We start from the raw sequence: 21,434 nt of genomic DNA, 5'->3' as shown, positions 1-21,434 counted from the left end.
GCCTCTCCATGGGACTTTGGGCAAGCCTCTGGTCCTGGACTCTGCCTTCTCTCTGAGCTGAGAGTTGGACTCTCAGAACCAGCAGGGGACTCCCGGTCCAGTTATGGCACCTCTGCAGCCCTCTGAGCCTCAGTTTCCACATCTGTGAGAAGCAGTGGCTCACTGCTGCCCTGTCTGCCTCACGGGTCATGACTTTGAGGCCTGTGGGAATGAAGTCACCCACCCGCAAAAGGCAGACGTCACGCTGGTGACCCTGAATGTACTCCTAGTAGGTGACCTTTGGGGATCAGTGGGCCATGCTGGGGGGCTGGGCCCACTCCCACCTCTTTCTCACTGTCTCTGAGGAGGAGCCAGCTGCTCTGTGGGCGGGGCTGGTGGGGAGCTCTCACCACATCCTCCTCTGCCTCCCAACCCTGCACACGCGCTGGGGCAGAGATGGCAGCCGCTGCCTGTGCTGGACCTACTGGCCCTCTCTGCTGAGTGACTGATGGGCTTGGGGTTCAAATGTCTGCCTGCTTCTCCCTGAGTGTGACTGACAGCCTTCGGTCTTGCTGTCTGCCTGTCTGTCTGCGTGTCTGTGTGTCTGTCTGGCTGGCCATCTGCCTGTTCACTTGACTTCTCCTGTCTGTCTGCCTGCTTGACCAGCCTTTGTCTGCTGTCTGTCCATCCCCAGCCAATCAGTCCCTGCCCCACAATGACCGTTTTCTGTACGTGTGTGACTTCTCTGGGATGTGACTGACCACTGCCTGTATACCTAGCTGGCTCCCACTGTGTGACTTGCCTGCCTAGAGCCCGGCTGCCATCTGTCCCGGTGACAGGTCTCATGCCTGTCTGGTTGGTGACTCCGGGCAGGCTGTAAATTCCCACCCCAGACCCCTGACTGTTCTCTGATACTCATCTCCCACCCGCTGCTGAGCCCAGCGGCCACCCCTGGGAGCCCACTGGATTGCCTTGAGTACACAGGATGGATTTCTGAGAGAGAAGCTGGAACAACAGGTAACTTGACTCCAGCTACAGTTCTGAGCGGGGTGGGAGGTGTAGGGGGCCTGGGGGGGGGGCGGGGCAACTTCGTTGGCCAAGAGGGTTTGGTCTTTGCCCAGGGTGGAAGGACGCAGATGGGCCCTGTGCCCTCATTCACAACTGGAGACAGTGAGGCCAGCAGAGCTGCTCTGGAGTCTCTTGCTCAGCCTGGCTTAGGGTGACTGGAGGGCCTTTGAGTGGGTCTGTTGAAGGCCCAGGGGCCCGGGGGAAGGGGAATGGCCGTGATGACCCCATGAGCTGTCTGTGAAACCAGCCTCTACAAGGCAGGGGACCGGGGAGAGAAAGGTAGTTCCGGACCGAACATGACTTGATAGTCGCCACGGTTCTGGGCAGCTGAGCTGGGCAGAGGTGGGCATGGGTATGCTGGTGTGATGCTTCTAGGGTCCACATTTTTGGGGTGGGTAGGAGGCATTGACTTTGTGCCAGCTTCTGTATTTTATCTCCTTTATTTCATCGAATCCTTCAAAACAAGTTAGTGTGCCCATGTCACAGATAAAGAACTGAGGCTCTGAGAGATAGAGTGATTTTCCCAAAGTGACTCAACCAGTACGTAGTAGAGTAAGGTGATTTGGGGCTGGTCCTGCCCTTCACATGCTGTCTCCTCATCTTTCTCGTGAAAGCACAGGGGATGGGCTGATGGTGACAGGCAAACTGGTTCTGCGTGCACGCCTGGGGGAGAGGGATGTGCAGGAGACTGAGGGAGACTGAGCCCTGAAGCATGGGTTGAATTTTGACTTGCGAAGTAGAGGAGATGAAAGGAGCCGGCAGACACATTTCTGGCAGAGGAGCTGGGACAGTAAAGGGCCCGGAGTGGGAACTTTGGACTTGTGGGGGGAATGGCAAGGTGCTGCTCAGCAGGAGCAGAGGACTCAGGGCAGGGGGACATTGCAGAGTCAGGGGCTGCTCCTGGGATGACATCTGCACTCCCCTGGGTGAAGAGTGGGGGTTTTAGAAGCACGTGGTGGAGTGGGAAGTACCTGGCAGGTTCAAAATCCAGCCACGCGAGTTCCTAGCTGGGTGAACTTGGGCGACTCTCTGTGCTGTTCTAGCTACGTGGAGCCTCGGTTTTCTCATCTGTAAAATGGGGACCAAGGCAGCTCCATCCTCGTGGGCTGCTTGTGAGGATTCAAAGGCATAAAACTATGAAAGCTGCCAGCTGGAGGCCTGCCCAGGAAGAGAGTTCGCATCATGAGGAGCCTGGAGCTTGGGTGGGAGGAGGGCCACTCTCTAAGAAACAGTAGCAGTTACGACACACTCTGGAACTTGTGGTCAGGAGGAGGTGCTGGATCTGCCTCCCTCAGTCCCCTGGTCCTCCTGGCACCAGTGCTCAGCTTGCTGTCGGCCCTTGAGGGTCTCTCATAATCCTCACGACAGTAGGTGAGGCTGCTGGCCTCATTTGGCCCATTTCACAGATGAGGAGACTGAGGCTTGGTGGAGAGAAATTGCCCCAGGTCAATTGTGACTGTAAGATGCAGAGCTGAGTTTGGCCCCTAAGTCTGTTTGACAGTAGGGCCACAACCTACTGGACAAGATAACTTAAAAGTAAGACTCATAGTCCTGGGACACCTGGTTGCTGAGCAGACCCCAGAGGGGTGGCCCTGATCACCTGTTCCCTGTGGCGGGCTCAGTAGAAGCCCTGGTCCCGGCACCCACATCTGACAGGGTGTCTGGATCCTTACAATCCTGCAGTGGAGGAAGCTAAGAGCCCTCATGTTAGGAGGTGGCCAATATTCAGGGCCGGAAACGGGGAGTGAAGAAGATGAAGGCTGAGCCCTTGGCATTGCAGGCTCTCACCAGTCTAGAGGGGAAGAGAGGGAAGTTGGAGGTGGGGATTGGAGCCTCTAAGGGACTTGTGAGTAGTGGGTGGTGGGGTGGCATGCTGGAGGGGGAGGCCAGTTCAAGAGAAAGTGGCAAGAGGAAAACAGGCCACCAGAGGCTTTGAGGGGCACCAGCTTCTCTGCAGCATCTGGACTTCCCTGGCGCCTGATAAATAAATAAATGAAAGGGAGAGGAGCCAGTGGCTTCGTGGTCAGGCGGAGGTGCTGGATCTGGCTGACCAACACCCCGCCGACTGTGATGTGGGGCTGTGGAATCAGCCAGACCTGGTTCGAGTCTCATCTTCATCACTTAATACCTATGTGACCTTGAGTAAGCCACTAACCTCTCTGAACCTCACTTTCCTCATCTGTTATATGGAACTAAGAACTCCTGCCTTGGGCTTGTTGCGAGGTTCTGTTATTTATTGAGCACCTACTGTATGTCAGGCACTGTCCTGGGTCCTGGGGACACATAGACAGAGAGAGCCAGTGTCCTGGGGACGCATAGACAGACAGAGCCAGTGAGATCATGAGGAAAAAAGCACAGCAGGGCTCACAAGAAATAGTAGCTATGATGTTTTACTTTCAATATTATTGGTAATAATCATGCTGTTGTTAGCTAGGACACCTAGAATAGCTCTGGCATCTATTAGCTCTTATGATGATTCTAAGCCCCACTTTCACAGATGGGGAAACTGAGGCTCAGAAAGGGATGGGAGTTTTCTAGGGTCACCCAGGGAGTCATTTACGAGCAGAGGGAAGAGAGCTGTGAGGGCAGTGGGTGGGGAAGGGGTGCCGAGAGGAGCCCCACCCCCAGTCCAAGGCTCACAGGTGCCACCGCCCCCACTTTTGCTCTGGCACTAGACCAAAGGGACTTTTTATGACAGCTCAAATGAGAGCTCTGAGTAAACTTGGAACTTCTGAAACAACCTGAGAAGATTCCCTCTCCTAGGGTGTGGGCAGGGGCCCCACTAAGGGCCCCCGAATGGCCGGGACACCTGCAGGAGGGACCAGACCTGCTGGTCCCCAGAGCCCTCATTGAGGATCTGGCTATGCAAATTGTCCCTAAAGAGGTGGGGCAAATGTAGAGTCTGGTTCCTTGCTCAGGCGGCTCCCCGCCTAGTTCCTCACAGTGCCACCGCCGGCAAGGTCTGGGCCTCTCTGGGCCTCCATTTCTCTACCTGCCAGACAGCCTGGCGAAGTAGACTGGGACCAGGGCTGCAAACTTTCTCAAGGACAAATCAGTAGCATCCCGGTTGCTTTGTCCAGGGCCAGGGCAGGCTGGTGGGGGCCTTCTGGGCAAGGAAGGGATAAAGACAGGTTGCCAGACCTGCCCCAAGCCCCTGCCTTGTGGCCTCAAGCAGTCGCGGTTCAAAGCATCCTTTATTTTTCTGCCTTCCAACTAGCCCCTTAAGGTCTAGGGGAAATGGGGCTGGAGAGAGACGTAAGGATGGGAGCTGAGGGAGACCGTTCACTCTGGGCGAGGCTGCCCCGCATGGTGGAGATGGCAGGGCAGGGTGAGGTCGCTGGGAGGGAGATGATTCTCCTCAGCTAGGCAAGGCTGCACAGGCTGGGAGAAGTTTCAGAAGGGAAAGGTTCAAGTGGAGACAGGTTTCATGGACAAGGATTCATGGTCCAGGTGGGAGAGAGACTGAGAGGTTCCACAGGCCCAGAGGTGGTACATGTTGGGGAGGGACAGGCCCTTCCTTTCATGTTCAGCTCCTACTGACTAAGCTGTAACCCCAGAGTCCTGGTACCCCTGTCCTCAGACACTCACCACCCACCACCCACTCCTCATCACTGGCAGAAAAGGAACAAGCAATTAACATTACCCACACACACGTGCAATGTGCCCAGCACCTGCCTCACACTCTCTCAGCCAGGCCAGGGCACGGGGCACTGCTCCCATTCTACAGATGAGGAAAACTGAGGCTCAGAGCCTCCTTTCTGGTTCAGGGCCACTGGACTGGCTCTCCCCAAGCCTAAGCGCTCTGTTTAGGTAAGAACTAGCTGCTTGACCTAAGGCAACCCACTGTCCCTCTCTGAAAGTTCTTTGTTACTAATCTGATGACAGCAGTCATGATGGTTCAGACCCTGGGAACTGAGGGTGTTACCCGGGGTTGAGGGAAGTTCCTGGGGACTGTGACGAAGCTGATGGGGAAACCGAGACCTTTTGGGGGCTTGATCAAGGCTGCTCCTTGTATGACTAGACACGCAATTCTTCAGCTTCACTCATTCACTCCCCATTCTTCTTCATCTACTCGTTGAGCACCTACTGTGTTCCAGGCCCCATTCTATGCACTGGGGATACTGTGGTGAACAACACAGGTAAATTTCCTGGCTCCTGGGAGCTTATGCTCTGGGACAGATAGAGGTCATAGACGCACAAAAAGGAACATATACTAAACTAATCCTAGTATTACAGTTGTGAAGGAGACACAGAGTTGTGGCACAGAGAACTGCGGGGGAGAACCATTTCAGACAATAGATTGCCTTTTGAGGAGGCAACGTCGTAGTTGAAACTCGAGGATGAGAAAGCAAAGAAGCACAAGGAAAAGTGTTCTAGGCAGAGGGAATGGCATATGCAAAGGCCCTGAGGTAGGGAAAAAGTTGGAGCATTGGAGCTTTTATCCTTAACAAGTACATACGTCCTCAATGCACTGAACGTAAGAAAAAGGAGTCAAAATGAATAAGATTAAACTTTGGAGTGTACAATCTACATAGGTTTTAACATCGAGGTTAAGCTTCAAAATCCATTATGATAGAAAGCATTTTCTTTCATTTAGTCACTCAATATTTTGAGCACCTATGTGTCAGGCACTAGTTAGCCACTGGGGATTCAACAGTAACCAAGAAACATAGTCTCTGCCTGGATGTTGCTCAGAATGTTACTAAAACATCATGAGCAGTGTACTCTGGTGGAGGGATGGACACCAGAGGAAAGAGTGACTCATACTCTTTGGAGAGGTCAAAGATTTACAGAGCAGATGACATTTGAACTGGATTTTGGAGACTGAGTAGGAGGCTGACAGTCAGCCTGGGCGGGTAGAGAGTTCCGGTGGCTGAAACAGCACGTGCCAAGGTGTGGAAGCCAGGTGGATGGAGATGTTGCTGAAGCTGTAAGAAAGCTGGTGTACCTGGAGTCCAGGATGAGCACTGCGGGGGAGAGGAAATGCGGGGGAGAGGATCCTGAAGTGTTTTGAATGCTGGGCTGAGGAATTTGGGATCTTCTCTAAAAGGCAGTGAGGGGCCACAGAATGCCATAGTGGGAATGAGGACTGGGTTGGAGGGGCCACTACTGAAGGCAGGGAGACCAAGGAGGAGGCCAGTAGGAAGACAGGTGGTCGGAGGTCCTTGAAGACCAAGGATGAACGAGGAGCCCGTTTTTCTGTGTTCCCTTTTGGGAAGTACCTCAGTCTCGATACTTCCCTTTCTGGTGACCTGCTAGCTCTTGTTTCTGGCCCTTCTGGGGAGTCCCTCCTCACCCACCCCATGTCTTCTTGGTCCCTATGGGAAACGGTTCATTTAACTTTACCATATAACTCACCTTTCACTTTCGACCCCCAATCACCACCTTGGTCACATTGGAGATGATGGCCAACTTGAGGAACTAAATAGATCGCATTCCTGAATCATCAGTGAGGGAAAGAAGATACAGGGAAACCAAGGACTTGGGGTCTTTCCAGTTTGGGGAGGTTGTAAATGATGCTGCTGTGCACACTCTGGCACATGTCTGCGTGTGTACATATGTATACATTTCTCTTTGGTGCATAACCTGGAGATGGAACCGTGGAGTCTCTTGTTCAGCTGAAGTTTTCCCGAGAGGTTGTACCAACTTACATTTCTACCAGAAAACTGTGTCGAGACTGACAGTTCCGGTTTCCCTGGATCCTCTTCAGCACGTGGAATAGTCCATCTTTTTCATTTTAGCCACTCTGGGTTGATGTGTTGTGGTATCATATTGGCATGCAAATTTGCATTTCCTGGATGAATAATGATTTTGAACACCTTTTAATATGCTTATTGGCCATTTAGATGTCTTTTTTTTTGGTGAAGTGTTTAAGCTTTTTGTCAATTTTTAAAAAATTGAGTTGTGTTATTTATTATTGTTTTGTAGGAGTTCTTTATATATTCTGGGGACAGATAGATTTGTGTGTATATAATATATAAGTTAAATATAATGTATAATATTATATACTGTAAAAAAGAAAAATATAAATTTTATATGACTATATAAAAACTATATACTACATAGAAAGATATGTATATAGATATAGATATACTCTCCTCTCATGTCAGTTTCTTTTCCATTCTCTTAATGGAATCTTTCGATGAATGATATTTCTTAATTTTAACGTGGTTCAATTTATCAGTCTTTTTCTTTATGGTTAGAGCTTTGTATGTGCTGTTTAAGGAGTTTTGCCTGCCCTAAGTTCATGAAAATATTATCATGTTTTCTTTCAGATGCTTTATTGTTTTACCTTTCACATAGGTGTATAATTTATCTGTAATTTATTTTTATGTATGATATCAAGTAGAGGGTCAAGGTTTATTTTTTCTATATGAACATTCACTTAAACATTCATCAGTTTTTAAAGTCATGCTTTCCCCATGGCTTTTCAGCGGCGCCTTTGTTGAAAATCAAGTGACTATATACATGTCTATTTCTATATTCTTTTTCCACTGGCTTGTTTTTCCTTGCAACAGTGACGTAATATTATTCAAGATTGCCTGAACTTTTCTCAGCTCTTTGCATTTCTATATAAATTTTAAGACTAGTTTGTCAATTTCCAGCAAAGAAAATCCTGCTGGGGATTTTTTTTTGAACTTTGGGATTACATTGAAACTTTAGTTCAATTTGGGGAAAACTGACATTTTAAAAATACAGTCATCCCTCACGATCCACAAGGGATTGGTCCCAGGATCCTCCATGGATACCAAAATCCAAGGATCCTCAAGTCCCTTATATGAAATGGTGTAGTATTTGCATATAACCTGTATTTGCATAGAGGCTACAGCAGTGTATGCCTACATATAACTTCAGTCACATGGCTTCAGCATAGTGCTGAAATTTGTGTTTTGCTTTTTGGAACTTTCTGAGACTGTTTTTTGGAATAATTCTGATTCGTAGTTGATTGAATCCACTGATGCAAAAACCTATAGATACAGAGGGCCAACTCTATTAAAGTTTCCAATCCATGAGCAAAGTATGTCCCTCAATTTCTTTATATTTCAAAAAGTTTAAAAAATATCTTGTAGATTTCTTGTAGAGGTCTTATGCATCTTTACTAGAGTTAATCTTGGGTATTTGATTTTTTTATGCTAATGTAAATTGTACACTTTAAAAATTTTCATGTTTGTTCTCAGTGTATAGAAATACAATAGGTTTTTTTTTATATACCTTGTTAACTTTGTTAATACACTTTTTCAAGCTGGAGTTCCAGATGTAGGAAGACATAGCTGCAAAACGCAGTCTGCTTCAATTGATCACCAGTTGGAGACTTCCTGTCTTTGCTTTTGTAATTGTTTATAGACCTCTTCATCTGCGAATCCCAGGAGAAAGGGTATTGTGGTGCAAAGCCTTGAACTTCATAAATCACTAAATACTTTTTTACCTTTTTAACAATTTTAAGTGTACAGTAGATAACAGTACAGTATTGTTAACTATATGCATATTGTTGTACAACAGATCTCTAAAACTTTTTCATCTCACACTACTGAGACTGTATAACCATTGAACAACAACTCCCCATTATATCCCTTCTCTCCAGCCCCTGGCAGCCCCTGTTCTACTTTCTATTTTTATGAGTTTGATCACTTTGGATATGTCATATAAATGGAATCATGTAGTATTTGTCTGTCAAGACTGGCTTATTTTACTTAGCACAATGTCTTCAAAAACTATGTTGTAGCATCTAACAGAATTTCCTCCTTTTTTGAAAGGCTAAATAATATTCTATTGAATGTATATCACATTTTCTTTGGATTTAGATTGCTTCCTCATCATGACTCTTGTGAATAATGTTGCAATGAACAAGGGTGTGCAAATATCTCTTTGAGATCTTGTTTTCAATTCTTTTGGATATGTACCCAGAAGTGAGATTGTTGGATTATGTGGTAGTTCTGTTTTTAACTTTTTAAGGACATGCCACACTATTTTCTATAGCATTTATACCATTTTACAATCCCACCAACAGGGTGCAAGGGATCCAATTTTTCCACATCCTCACCAGCATAGTAGTCATCTTAACAGATGTGAAACAATAACTCATTGTGGCTTTGATTTGCAGTTCCCGGATGATTAGCGTGTTGAGCACCTTTTCACATACCTCTAGGCCCTTTGTTTATCTTCTCCGGAGAAATATCTACTCAAATCTTTTGCCTGTTTTTTTTCAACTGGGCTTTTGTTTGTGTTTGTGTTTGTTAATGAGTTACAGTTCTTGTAAATTCTGAATATCCTATAAATGGTTCGCAGATATTTTCCATTGTTCTGTAGGTCGCTCTTTCATGCTGTCGATTGTTTCCTCTGCTGCACAGAAGTTTTTCAGTTGGATGTTGTCCATGTTCGCCTTGTTGCTTGTTTGTGCTTTAGGTGTCATATCCAAGAAATAATCGCCAAGCCCAACGTCATAACGTTTTTCCTTATATTTTCTTCTAGGAGTTTTATAGTTTTAGGTCTTATAAGGAAGTCTTTAATTTCGAGTTAATTTTTATATGTGATGTAAGATAAGAGTCCATCTCTATTCTTTTGAATGTGGATATCAGTTTTCCCAATACCATTTGTTGAAGAGACTCTCCTTTCCCCATTGTATAGTTTTGGCACCCTTGTCAAAAATCATTTGACCATGTGTGTGCGTAAGGGTTTATCTCTGGGCCCTCTGTTCTGTTCCATTGGTTTCTGTGCCTGATTTTATGGCGGTATCTGCTTTGTCTTTCTTTATGCCAGTGTCTACTTTGATTACCGTAGCTTGATCATATATTTTGAAATCAGGATGCGTGAGGCCTCTATCTTTGTTCTTCTTTCTCAAGATTGTTTTAGTTATTTGGGGTCCTTTGAAATTCCCTATCAACTTCGGGATTATTTTTCTACTTCTGCAAATAATGCTATTAGAATTTTGACGGAGACTGCATTGAATCTGTAGATTGCTTTAGACATTTAAAAAATATTAAATCTTCCAATAAATGAACATAGAGCGTTTTTCCATTTATTCGTGTCTCTGATTTCTTTTGACAATGTTTTGTAGTTTTCAATGTATGTCCACGTCCTTGGTTAAGTTTACTCCTAAGTATTTTATTCTTTTTATTATTGTAAATGACAATGTCTATTATTATAAATGACATTGTTTTCTTAATTTTCATTTTTGGATTGTTCATTGTTAATGTATAGAAATGCAACTGATTTTTGAGTGTGGATTTTATATTATGCTACTTTGCTAAATTTGCTTATTAGTCTAACAGGTTTCATTTATGGAATCTTTAGGGTTATTTATATATAAGATCATGTCATCTGTAAACAGAGATAATTTTACTTCTTCCTTCCGATATGGCTGCTTTTCAATTCTTTTTCTTACCTAATTGCTTTAGCTAAGACTGCCAGTATTATGTTAAATAGAAGTGTTAATAATGAGCATTCTTGCCTTATTCTTGATATCAGAAGAAAAGCTTTCAGTTTTTTACCATTGAGGTTAGCTGCAGGCTTTCATTTATAGCCTTTATTATGCTGAGGTAACTTTTTTCTATTCCTAGATGTTGAATGTCTTTATTATGAAAATATAAGTTGGAAAACATAAGTTGCTTTTTCTGCATCGATTGAAATAGTCATGTGATTTTTGTCCTTTGTTCTGTTAATGTGGTCTATTTTTGTATGTTCAACCATCCTAGGGTTAAGCCTCAGCTGTTTGTGATGTATAACCCCTTTTAATGTGCTGTTGCATGCTGTTTGCTAGTATTTTGCTGAGGACTTTTGCGCCAATATTCATCAGGGATATTGATCTGGAGTTTTCTTTCTCTGGCTCTGGTTCTGAGCTTTTATTTGTTAAGAGATTTTTTATTACTGATTCAATCTACTAGTTATAGGTCCACTCAGATTTTCTATTTCTTCATAATTCATTCTTGGTGGATTGTATATTGCTAGGAATTTATCTATATTTCTACATTATTAAGTTTATTGGTATATAATTACTCATAGTAGTTTCTTATAATTCTTTTATTTCTGTGGCATTTGTTGTAATGTTTCTTCTTTCTTTTCTGGTTTTAGTTATTTGAGTCTTCTCCTTTTTCCTTAGTCTAGCTAAGGTTTTTGATCTTTAGATACACAATAAATTTTTTATATTGATCTCATATACAGTGCCCTTGTTTAACAATTATTATTCTAATAGTTTATCTGTCAAGTATCTGAATTTTTCTAGGTATTCAATACTTATATCATTCCAATCCTGTAGTTTTCTAATCTTTATAAATTTATTGATTTTCCTTGCCTTCCAATACAAGACATTATTATCTTTTTCTTGACCTCAGGGATAAAGTGTTCAGTATTTGACCATGAGGAATAATGTTAGCTGGTATGGTATATGTGTGTGTGTGTGTGTGTGTGTGTGTGTGTGTGTGTGTGTGTGTGTGTGTGCATGCGCTCCTTATCAGATTAAAGATGATTCCTCTATTCCTAGTTTTCTGAGAGTGTTTTAAAGATCACGAGTGGTTGTTAACCATCCTTTCTTGCCACTTTCTTGTCACTCATTTCAGGGGATTTCTTGCTGAAATTTTCCTATAGTCTTAATGCTTTCTGGTGCAATATGTTGCCATCAATCGAAATATGTTTTCTGTTCATGTCTTCTACTCACAAGTTAATGCGTTTTCCATCTTAACTAAACACTTACCATGAACTGACTGTGACTGTAACTTTTGCAGTTTGAGGTGTGACTGTAAAACTAGCATGAATTTCTTTTTCCTTCTTCACAATTTCATGGATAGAAGATTCGTTCTTACCGTAGATCTTAGCGACCTCAGAAATTTTGTTTCTTTCCTTATTAAATAGAGAACTTACACATCTTTTCACTTCAAAGAAGCTCTTTATGGCTTCTCTTTGGCATATCTGAACTGCTAGCATCACTACTCTTGTGCTGTGAGGCCATTATGAAGTAAAATAAAGGTAATTTGAGCACAAGCACTGTGATACCATGACAATAGATCTGACCCCATGACTGATGGGCAGGTAGCATATACAGCATGGATATGCCAGATAAAAGGATGAGACAAGTCCCAGGTGGGACAGAGTGGGACAGTGTTAGGTTTTATCACACTACTCAAAACGCCACACGATTTAAAATTATGAATTATTTATTTCTGGACTCATCCATTTAATATTTTCAGAGTGCGACTGACTATGCATAAATAAAACTGCAGAAAGTGAAGCCATGGATAAGAGGAAACTACTTTACTGATTTTCAGCTAACCTTGCATTCCTGAAATATACCTCACTGATAATGACATGTTGTCTAGTTTTGCATGAATCACTTGTTTTGATTTGTCAACATTTTGTTTAGAATTTTTGTGTGTACATTTATGAGAGCTATTGACCTATAATTTTTCTTTTAAGGTCAAGTTTTGATATCCAGGTTATGTGTTTAATTCTAGTGTTTAGTTCATGCACGTTTAATAAAAGTACTGATGTGTTTGGGATTAAGTCTACCATCTTGCTATTTGTTTTCCTTTGGCCTCATCTATTCTTTTTTCTTTTTTCTTTTTCATTGTCCCATTTTTGAGAAGAATAACATTTAAAATTTTATTATTCTATGTTTCCTGTCTATACTTTCTTTTATAATTCTTTTAGTGCTTGTATTAGAGATTATAACATGCGTACTTGATTTTTTTGGAGTCCACCTTATATATTAGTACCTTTATTGTTTCCCAGGCAATACAGTGACCTTTAACTTTTCTAACCCTTTCTTACCTTTGGGGTATCATCGTCATGTATTTTAATTCTGCATCTAGTATAAACATAATCAGATATTATTGTTGTTACTATTTTAAATAATTAATATTCATTTATATTTATAATACTCTCTATTGCTCTTCATTCCTTCCTATAGTGCCTCGCTTCCCATTTGGGATTGTTCTTCTTTTGCCTGAATAACTCACTTTAGTATACATTTTAATGCAGGTCTACCAGTGACAAATTCTATCAGCTTTTTTTGGGGTCTGAAAATATGTTTATTTGCTTTCATTTAAATAATTTTAAATTAAGATCCCATTACATATGCAATTCACTGTTTTAAAGTATTAAGTGGTTTTTAGGATATTTATGAAGTTGTGCAACCATCACCACCATCTAACTGCATTTTCATTGCTCCAAAAAAAAAAAAAAATGCCCGTTGGCTGTCACTCCCCATTCCTCCTCCCTCCAAAGCGACTACTCATCTGCTTTCTGTCTCTATGGATTCGCCTATTCTGGACGTGACATATAAACCGAATTATGCAATATGTGTCTTTTTGTTTCTGATTTATTTACCTTAGCATACATTTTCAAGGCTCATCCATGTTGTAGTATGTATCATTACTTCATTAGTTTTTATGGCTGAATAATATTCCACTGTAGTAATATCCTACATTTTGTTTGTCTGTTCACCAATTGATAGACAGCAGGGTTGCTTCTCGTTGGGGGATGTTACGAATAATGCTGCTATGAACATTTCTGTACAAAGGTTTTTCTGTGGACATATGTTTTCGACGATTTTTTGCTACATATCAGGAGTCAAATTGCTTGGTTATGTGGTAACACTATCCTGTATTAACCTTTTGGGTAACTGTCCAATTTCTTCTAGCAGGATATAGCATATAGGCAAATCACTTTGATACTGTCGAGGCTAAATTATTTCTAATTTTTACCTATTCTTAAGGCATAGCCTCTCCTGAATAACTGGGTATTTACCAGGGCCCATCTTTCTTGCCAAGCCTTGAACTTCAATTCCTTCCTTAGTATTGTGAAACCGCCAAAATCTCTTCTCAACATTTTAGCCTATTGCCAGAGGCTTTTGGCTAGATTTCATGATATGAATTCATTTGCAATGACTTGGAAATTCATTTGAGGGGAAATTGCACACATAATTTCAATGCATTTTCCTTCTGACACCCTGGCCTCTCAAATCCTATCAAACTTGGTTACTCTCTCATGCGGTTTCACAGTATTTTTTTCCCATTTAGTAGCTGTTCTCACTTAGGGGATTAGTTTGATACCATCTACTCTATTATAGCCAGAGGTGAAAGTCCCCCTCCAAGTTTTAGTTTACAATCTTAAGATTTATTTACTTTTAAAATATTATGGGATACAAAAAGATATAAAAAATAATATAATCACACCAGTGTTAACTTCACTCAGTTTTACCAAACCTTTGAGATCCCCGAATATCTCTCTTTATCCCATGCCCTTCGTTTCTACGTTATTTGAAGTCTGATGTTTATCATCCCCTTGAATTTCTCTGTATTTTCAAGACACGTATATATTCACCTAAACAACGTATAGAGCGGTTTTACATGTGTGACATGGATGGTGTCATTATGAGAATGTTTATTTCCCTAATTTACTTTTTTTTCATTTCACATTTTGTTTGTGAGAATCATTTGTTTTTTTTCTGTGAAGCTATGATTGATTTTCATATTGAGTGATTACACCACAATTTACCTTTCTGTTCTCTTGCTGATGGATATTTAGGCTGTTTCCAATTTTTCGCTATTAAAATCAATGCTGCTATAAACATTTCTGCATATGCTTTTAGTACACATGTAGCAGAGTTTCATTTGTGGTGCACATAGGGGTGAAATTGCTGGGTCTTAGGGCAAGCACTTGCTCAAGTTAATTTGATCACGTCAAACTATTTTCCAGACCAATAGTATTTGTTTACATTTCCACTGACTGTGAATGAGAACTTCCTACACCATATCCTCAGCCACATGTGATGTCATCAGACTTTTAGTTTGCACCAATCTGATAAAATTAAAATGTCATTGTGGTTTTTATTTGCATCTCTCTGTTGACTGCGCAGTTAAGCACTTTATATTCTCTATAGCACCTACTCCAATCAGATTTCCTACCCCCAAGCTTCTCTGCTTCCCCAGAATCTCCTGAAATGTGGCCACCTTTTAATCTGTATTTCCAGAAGTCCAGAAATCATTTCTTGGCACTGGAGCCTGGTGGATAAACACCTTTCCAGGGCTCCATCACATCCAAGACTGTGCTGGAATGCTTCACATGCAATGATGCATTTAGTGCTTATGACAAACCTGCAGCAAAGACTCATGACTCCCATTTTATAGATGAGAAAAAAGAATCAGGGGAATGAGGAACTTGCCCAAAGATGCCCAGATGGGACCTGGCAGATTCCAAGCCAGGTGCTCTTCACTCCTCTGTAGGGGACTGCAGAGGTAGGGTGCTGCTGCAGGGACTCCCATAGGAGAAAGCCCTGTAGGGCACCCTCTGTCCTTCACTCAGGAAGCACCTGGTGGTCTGGTGTCCATCTTGGGGAGTAAGTTGCTGTTGTCCTCAGAGGTCAGCCTGAATGGGATGACCCATTAAAAAATGGATTCAGGGGAGGGAGCACAGTGGGATGGGGAGGTGTTCCCACTTGGTGCTGTGAGAACACGAGGAGAAGGTTTCATCATTCAAGGCTGATGTTTCCCAGAAGCAAGCAGCTTACTTTAGATGGTGTTAAATATCCCTGGACCCCTAGGGAGAGAGTTAGATCCTTTTCAACCTTCTTTCAATCTTCTGATGATGTAGGGGTGAGTGTCACATTGGCGCTAGTATGTCTAAAACAACTCTCTGACACTCTTCGATCCCCCTTCTTAAACAAAGGCAAACAAGATCTCAAGTCCTAAAAGTCTCAGGCAGGGGATAGTATCTTCCTACAAGTCAATAACTGTCTTTTGTTTTCCTTGTATTTAGTTTTGACTTTTCACAGTATTTAGTTTTATGATAAGTAGACCGTTTTGTCAGGCACTGTTCCAAATGCTTTACAAGTATTGACTAATTTAATTCTCCCAAAGACTCTATGAGGTAGGTACTGTTATTATTACCTCCATTTCACAGATGAGGATCCTGGGTCCCAGAAAGGTTGAGTGAACTTCCCAAAGTCACACAGCCTGTAAATAAATGGCAGTGCTGGGATTTGAACCCAGGCAAGTGAGCCGCAAGTCTGTGTTTTAACCACCGTGGTACATACTACCTCTCCAATTCATACTAGTTACCTATTGATGGCAATGATACTACATTTTCTTTTGAGACATGTTTATTGGAGCAAAAAATGAGATGTAAAATAAAGATAAATAGCATAAATGAAAACCTCAAATGTCGTAAGCGGTAGGAGTTCTGGAACATTCTAATGTAGCTTTACAGATGCAGGGATAGAGCGGGTGGGCCGTGAAGCCTGAGTCTAGAGTGATGGGATGGAACGAGGTGTTCAAGGAGAAGATGCGGCAGGAGAATTTGCTTCATGCAAGGCAGAGAGGCGTTCTGGGGCCTGGGGCGCTAGGGGGATGATGAGTAATTAAGATCAGTGGGCCAGTAACAGCAAGAACCCAGCATCCTTGTATGGTAACTTACAGTTCACAGAGCACTGCCACGTCTGCTTTCTCACTGGCTCTTCCTAACTGCCAGGTGCAGTGGGCATTACTGTCCTAATTTCAGAGATGATAACTGAGGTCAGAAATAACTGAGGGCATTACTGTCCTAATTTCAGAGATGATAACTGAGCTCCAAGATCTTCTGGCTTCAAATTCTTTGTCCTTTGCTTTATCCCACTGGATCAGGTTTCTTTGATGGCAAGCAACAGAAGCATAATTCAACATGGTTGTGTGAGCAACATGTGTTTTTGCTTATGTAAGTGAAAAGTCCAGGTACGGACATCAGACCCAGCTGCATCCAGGTCCTCAAATGATGCCATGGGAACACTGGGTCTGTATTTCTCAGTACTGTCATCATTTTCAGCAGGCTCTCTCTAGGAGGTGACAGAGATGGTTGCCAGCTTCCAGTAGACACAGCAAAAAGTCCTTCTTTATTAGAGTTCTAGAAAAAATTCCCAGGATTGCTCTCATTGGCCTTTCCTGGGTCAGTATCCCTTCCCGACTCATTTAAAGTGGCCAAGCAGGCGGGTAGGGATACTTTTGTTGAACAGGCCTTGGTCAAGTGCTCGCCCTATGGAGTAGACGTTCAAGTCAACGCCAGTCTGGGCAACTCTTTATAAGAAGGGAGGAGACGCCAGGCAGATAGAAGCAGCAGGTCCCCTCTGTCCCCAGGGGCCTGGGTGTTATTTGTGCAGTCCAGAGGATGTGGAGTGAGGATAAGCCTTGAATCTGGGCAAGGAGCTTGTGCTTTATCTTGTGGTGGCAATGGAGCCTCTGGGGAGTGACAACTATGCCAGGCCTTGTGCTGAGGCCGGGGTCACAGGTGCCAGCACACTAACGAGGGGCAGACCCAGACTCTACCTCCTGTTGTGGGGGTTAAATCCTCAAAGTGTGACAATGGGGTTCCTGCTGGGCTTGGGGCTCCTGAAGGTCAGTGTTATTTAAAGCACTTTAAATGGGGTTTGCCCTGTCATCATCTTATTTTAATAGCTATGTTATTTATTTTAAAGTGTGTTGGGGAAAAAATATACAACTATGGATATTATTGCTTACTTAGCAGGGGTCCCCAACCCCCCTGACCTTGGACCAGTAAGGGCTGCACAGCAGGAGGTGAGCAGTGAGCGAGGGAGCAAAGCTTCCTCTGTATTCGCAGCAGCTCCCCGGCGCTAGCATCGCTGCCTCAGCTCCGCCTCAGATCATCAGGCATCCGAGTTTCATAGAAGCACCAGTCTCTGGTGTCAAGAAGGTTGGGGACAGCTGTTGCTTAGGATGAGGTTGAAGTTAATTTTTAAGTAACTTCATTTATAGAAATATATTAAATAAATAGTACACACGATCTACAAATATGGCCATTATTTTGAAAGTGAGAAATTTGGGGATCTCTTGGCTAGATCATTCTGGAGCCCACCCCTTTCTGATGCTCTAAATTCTATATTAATCATGGCTGTTTATTCAGTGTTTATGTGTCAGGGACCATGCCCAGGGTTTTCCACAAATCATTTCTCTGAATTATCACCAGAATCCTGGAAGCAGGCTTTGCCATCTCTACTCTACAAGGCTCAGAGAGGGGAAGTGACCCGTCCAGAGCCACACAGGTGGTAATCCGAACCTCTCTGTGCCCTTCATCACTGCCTGCTCTTGATGGGGGCAGAGTAGGATCTGGGGGGACCCTTGGTGGCAGGGTCTTCCCATTGTGGTTTCAGGGATGGTGTCTGGAAGAAGCCATGTGCATGACTTGGTCCCTGAGTGGGTCATCTCTCTAGGCTCCAGTTCCAGCTACACCCCTGTCCATGGGGGTGGTCTGGGTGGGGCTCCTGAGCCTGGCAGGCAGACCTACTGGCCTCTGGCTGGCACTTCCCAAGTAGACACAGAGCTGGGGGTGCAATGGGCATTGCCAGCCTGGTGGGTTGTTCCTCTGCCCAGGGCATCAAACTTTACTCCTTCTGGAAAGGCTTGCTCTGTTCTCTGAAGCGGTCTCTTTTCCATCTCTTCCAGGCCAGGGAGCCCAGGTTGCCTTGGTTCGGTCAGATTTGGGCACCCAAGTCACTCCCTAGTGGGCTAACCTGGGCTTTGGATTGAGTAAGAAGGCTCATTATTGGGTTAACCTTGTGTTAGGTATTCAGTGGGCATCTGCTTTGTGGGTGAATCTTGGACTTGTTATTTAGTAAGGAGACAATTTTGGGGGCTAATGTCCACACAGGTGCTTCATGGGAGGAGGACTCAAGCTTGCTGCTCATTAAAAACCACTTTCCAAACCAGTGCACCCTCCCCCCACTTCCTCTTTCTTTCTTAGCTGTATAAATGCCCACGTTTAATTCCACAATATAGGCTAAGTGTTGGGGGAAGAGCGGCGAGCTCCTCCCTCTTTGAATTCACCTGTCATTCATGACTGTGTAAGGGGGATGGGAAGAAGGCAGGAAAAGTAGGGAGGGATCCACAGGGTGAGTCAGCCATTTCTAAGAGGCAGGAATCCTTGGGAGCATCTGCGGGCTTCTCAAACTCTTGTTTTTCTGAGACAAATTCAAGAATCTGAGGCAAGTCTTCCAAGAAAGGGACGGGGACCAGAAGGAGGCTGTTCAGGGCCTACCCTTTGCTGTGTGTCTCTTCTAGGCCCCTGGGAATCAGCATGCCCCCCGACTGGGCTGCCCTTCTGCTCCTGCTGATGCTTCAGAGTGGTGAGTAGCTGCCCTGCTGTCCGCAGGGGGAGGGCTGGGCTGGCCTGTGGGCTCCAAGGCATGGCTACAGGCCCCAAGGTCAGAGTCGATGGCATCTGCCCTCTAGAGGCTGACACAGGTGGAGCGGCCAGCTCTCTGTGAACCAGAACCCATCCAACCAGAGAGCTCCATTAGCCAGAAGTGGTTCAGGCGAGTCCCAAGCACCACCCCGCAAGCCCTCCATGTTGGGTCGTCAGGTCTCACTGGGCCTATGAGAGATTTCATACTGCATTTCCCTGGCTCTCTGCCTTAGCCGGTTTCGGCTCTCAGAGAAAGTCCTGCCTTTAGTTCCTCCTTGTGAAAGGACCTTCCTCAAGGATGTTCTTCAACTATCATGGGATCCTCAGCAGGCACTGATATTCCCCAGGGGAGAGAGTGGAGGTGGCCACAAAAGTAACCAGAGCCTTGGAAGGCAGCCCCAGAGGATCAGGGGATGTTGTAGTCAGGGGGAGATGTCAGACAGCCAGGGCTGAGAAATCCAGGAAGCCTTCCCGGATGAGGCAGAACACAGCACATGGGCTCCAGTGGGGCTGACGAGAGGCAGGGGGACCCTCAGCTGCCACTCTGCTAACCATCGGCATTTCTCTCTGGTTTTTACCAAAAGGCCCAGAACCTCTAATTAGCTCCTTCAGGAAACAGGAGTTGGGCTTTTTATTTTCTCTCTCTGAATGACCAGCACCCTGTCCTGGCTCTAATGGGTCTTCAGGTCATCTGCCACAGTTCCCCACCCCGTGGGAGCAAATAATAAGCCCCTGTTGTAGGGGGTGCAGAGCATGATCTCGTGCCATTCTCCTTACAGCCCCCCACCCCCCCACCCCGAGGTCCATGCTGCAATGACGCCCAGTTCTCAGTTGAGGAAACTGTGGTTCAGAGAGGGTAGGGGACAAGGCCATGACCACGCAGAGCTGGGATCGGCTCTCGAATCTGTTCCTATGGTCTTAACCCCCCCGGCTTTGCTGCTTTTATTGAGCAAGTGCCACAGGCAGGCAGTGTGGGCTGCACTGGCGTGATGTCATATATGTACCTCCACACCTGCCAAGAGGGCCAGTGTCCCCAGCTTATAGATAGGGATGTAAGCAGTCATGAGTCACATGTCCACACTTTGACAATCCCAGGCCAGGAATGGCCCTGGGGTTCTCGATCCACAGTCTGGCTATTGACCAGGTGACTGGGTTTTTTTGGTCCCTCTGGTCCCTCATGCCACCTCCATGCTAGTTTGGGGGCTGCCGTTCCCTCCCCAATGTTTTATTCCAAGTTTGGGATAAACCCTATACCTTGGTGGCCTTGAGCCCAACTAAGAGTGGCAGCTTCTCTCCAAGATCTGAAGTCTTGAGAGAGAACTACTAGGATAGAAACTTGGATGGAGGAGACACAGCCGTGTGGTGGCTTCTGCAGCTCTGGGCTGAGGTCCTGCCAGAATCAGTCCTCCATTCTCCACAAAGTGCTGAACTAGCTCCTCTGCGCCCCACCAACGGGCCCTGTGCTCCTCTCCAAGAGAAGCCACGCCCGAGAGCAGGATTCATTTCCACAGCCCAGATACCTTGGCGGTGGCCACTGGGAGAACTGTGTTGAGAAGGATTCTGAGGCCACAGCCAGGGGAGAGAGCGTCAACGATCGACTGGCAATGTCTGCCATGTGTGCGGATGGGAAGAATCAGTACAGATTAGGTTTCTTGAGTGAGAGTCTCAGCAGCCCAGACCAAGAGGGATGAGAGGTGTAGTGTGGTCTTGGAACCTCAGAGTTCTCATCTAGAAAACGGGAGTGGTGTGGGGTGGGGGTAGGGTGGACTAAAGGACTTTCCAGCAGCAATGTTCTTGGTTCCGAATCCAGCTTCTGACCTAGAGTGAGGCCCAGGAAGAGAATGGACCCCCCGCCGCCGGGTCTTCATTAGTCGAGGAAAAATAGGAAAAAAACCCCTCTAAAATGAATCCACTTAAAAAAGCAAGCAAATTTCTGGTAAATGCTGGGGTGGAATAGTAGTGTCAGCACTTGATCTCACAAAACAAAGCTAAAACTTATTACATGTATTTTGTCAAACATCGAACAAAATTTAGATTAGGATCACATTTTTAGGACAAAGCAAAGCAGTGAATGTTGGAGGCGGGAGAGCGTTAAAACTTCTGACAGAATTACCCGAGCTGGCGATCCCCGTGCCACTTGCTGGTGGTGGTGATGGTTGGGGCAACATTTTGGCAAAAGCATTCAAGGGCGTCTCAGTTTTCGGAAGCTTCTTATTCTCTGAAGCACT

General features: G+C 44.8%; 1 protein-coding gene across 1 annotated transcript in view; it reads left to right on the top strand.

Moving 5' to 3' along the window:
- Positions 1–424: 424 nt before the first annotated feature.
- The window catches only part of IL21R (interleukin 21 receptor), a 35,161-nt gene continuing 14,151 nt past the window's right edge, over positions 425–21,434 (top strand). The window contains exons 1-2 of the mRNA XM_011376725.2: positions 425–996; positions 19,083–19,147. Coding sequence (XP_011375027.1) covers positions 19,099–19,147 — 49 coding nt within the window. The 5' untranslated portion in view covers positions 425–996; positions 19,083–19,098. The remainder of the gene's footprint in view (positions 997–19,082; positions 19,148–21,434) is intronic.

This window comes from Pteropus vampyrus, unplaced genomic scaffold (genome assembly GCF_000151845.1).
Source record: "Pteropus vampyrus isolate Shadow unplaced genomic scaffold, Pvam_2.0 Scaffold303, whole genome shotgun sequence".
NCBI classification, from domain to species: Eukaryota; Metazoa; Chordata; class Mammalia; order Chiroptera; family Pteropodidae; genus Pteropus; species Pteropus vampyrus.
This window is presented reverse-complemented; position numbering and strand designations above follow the sequence as displayed.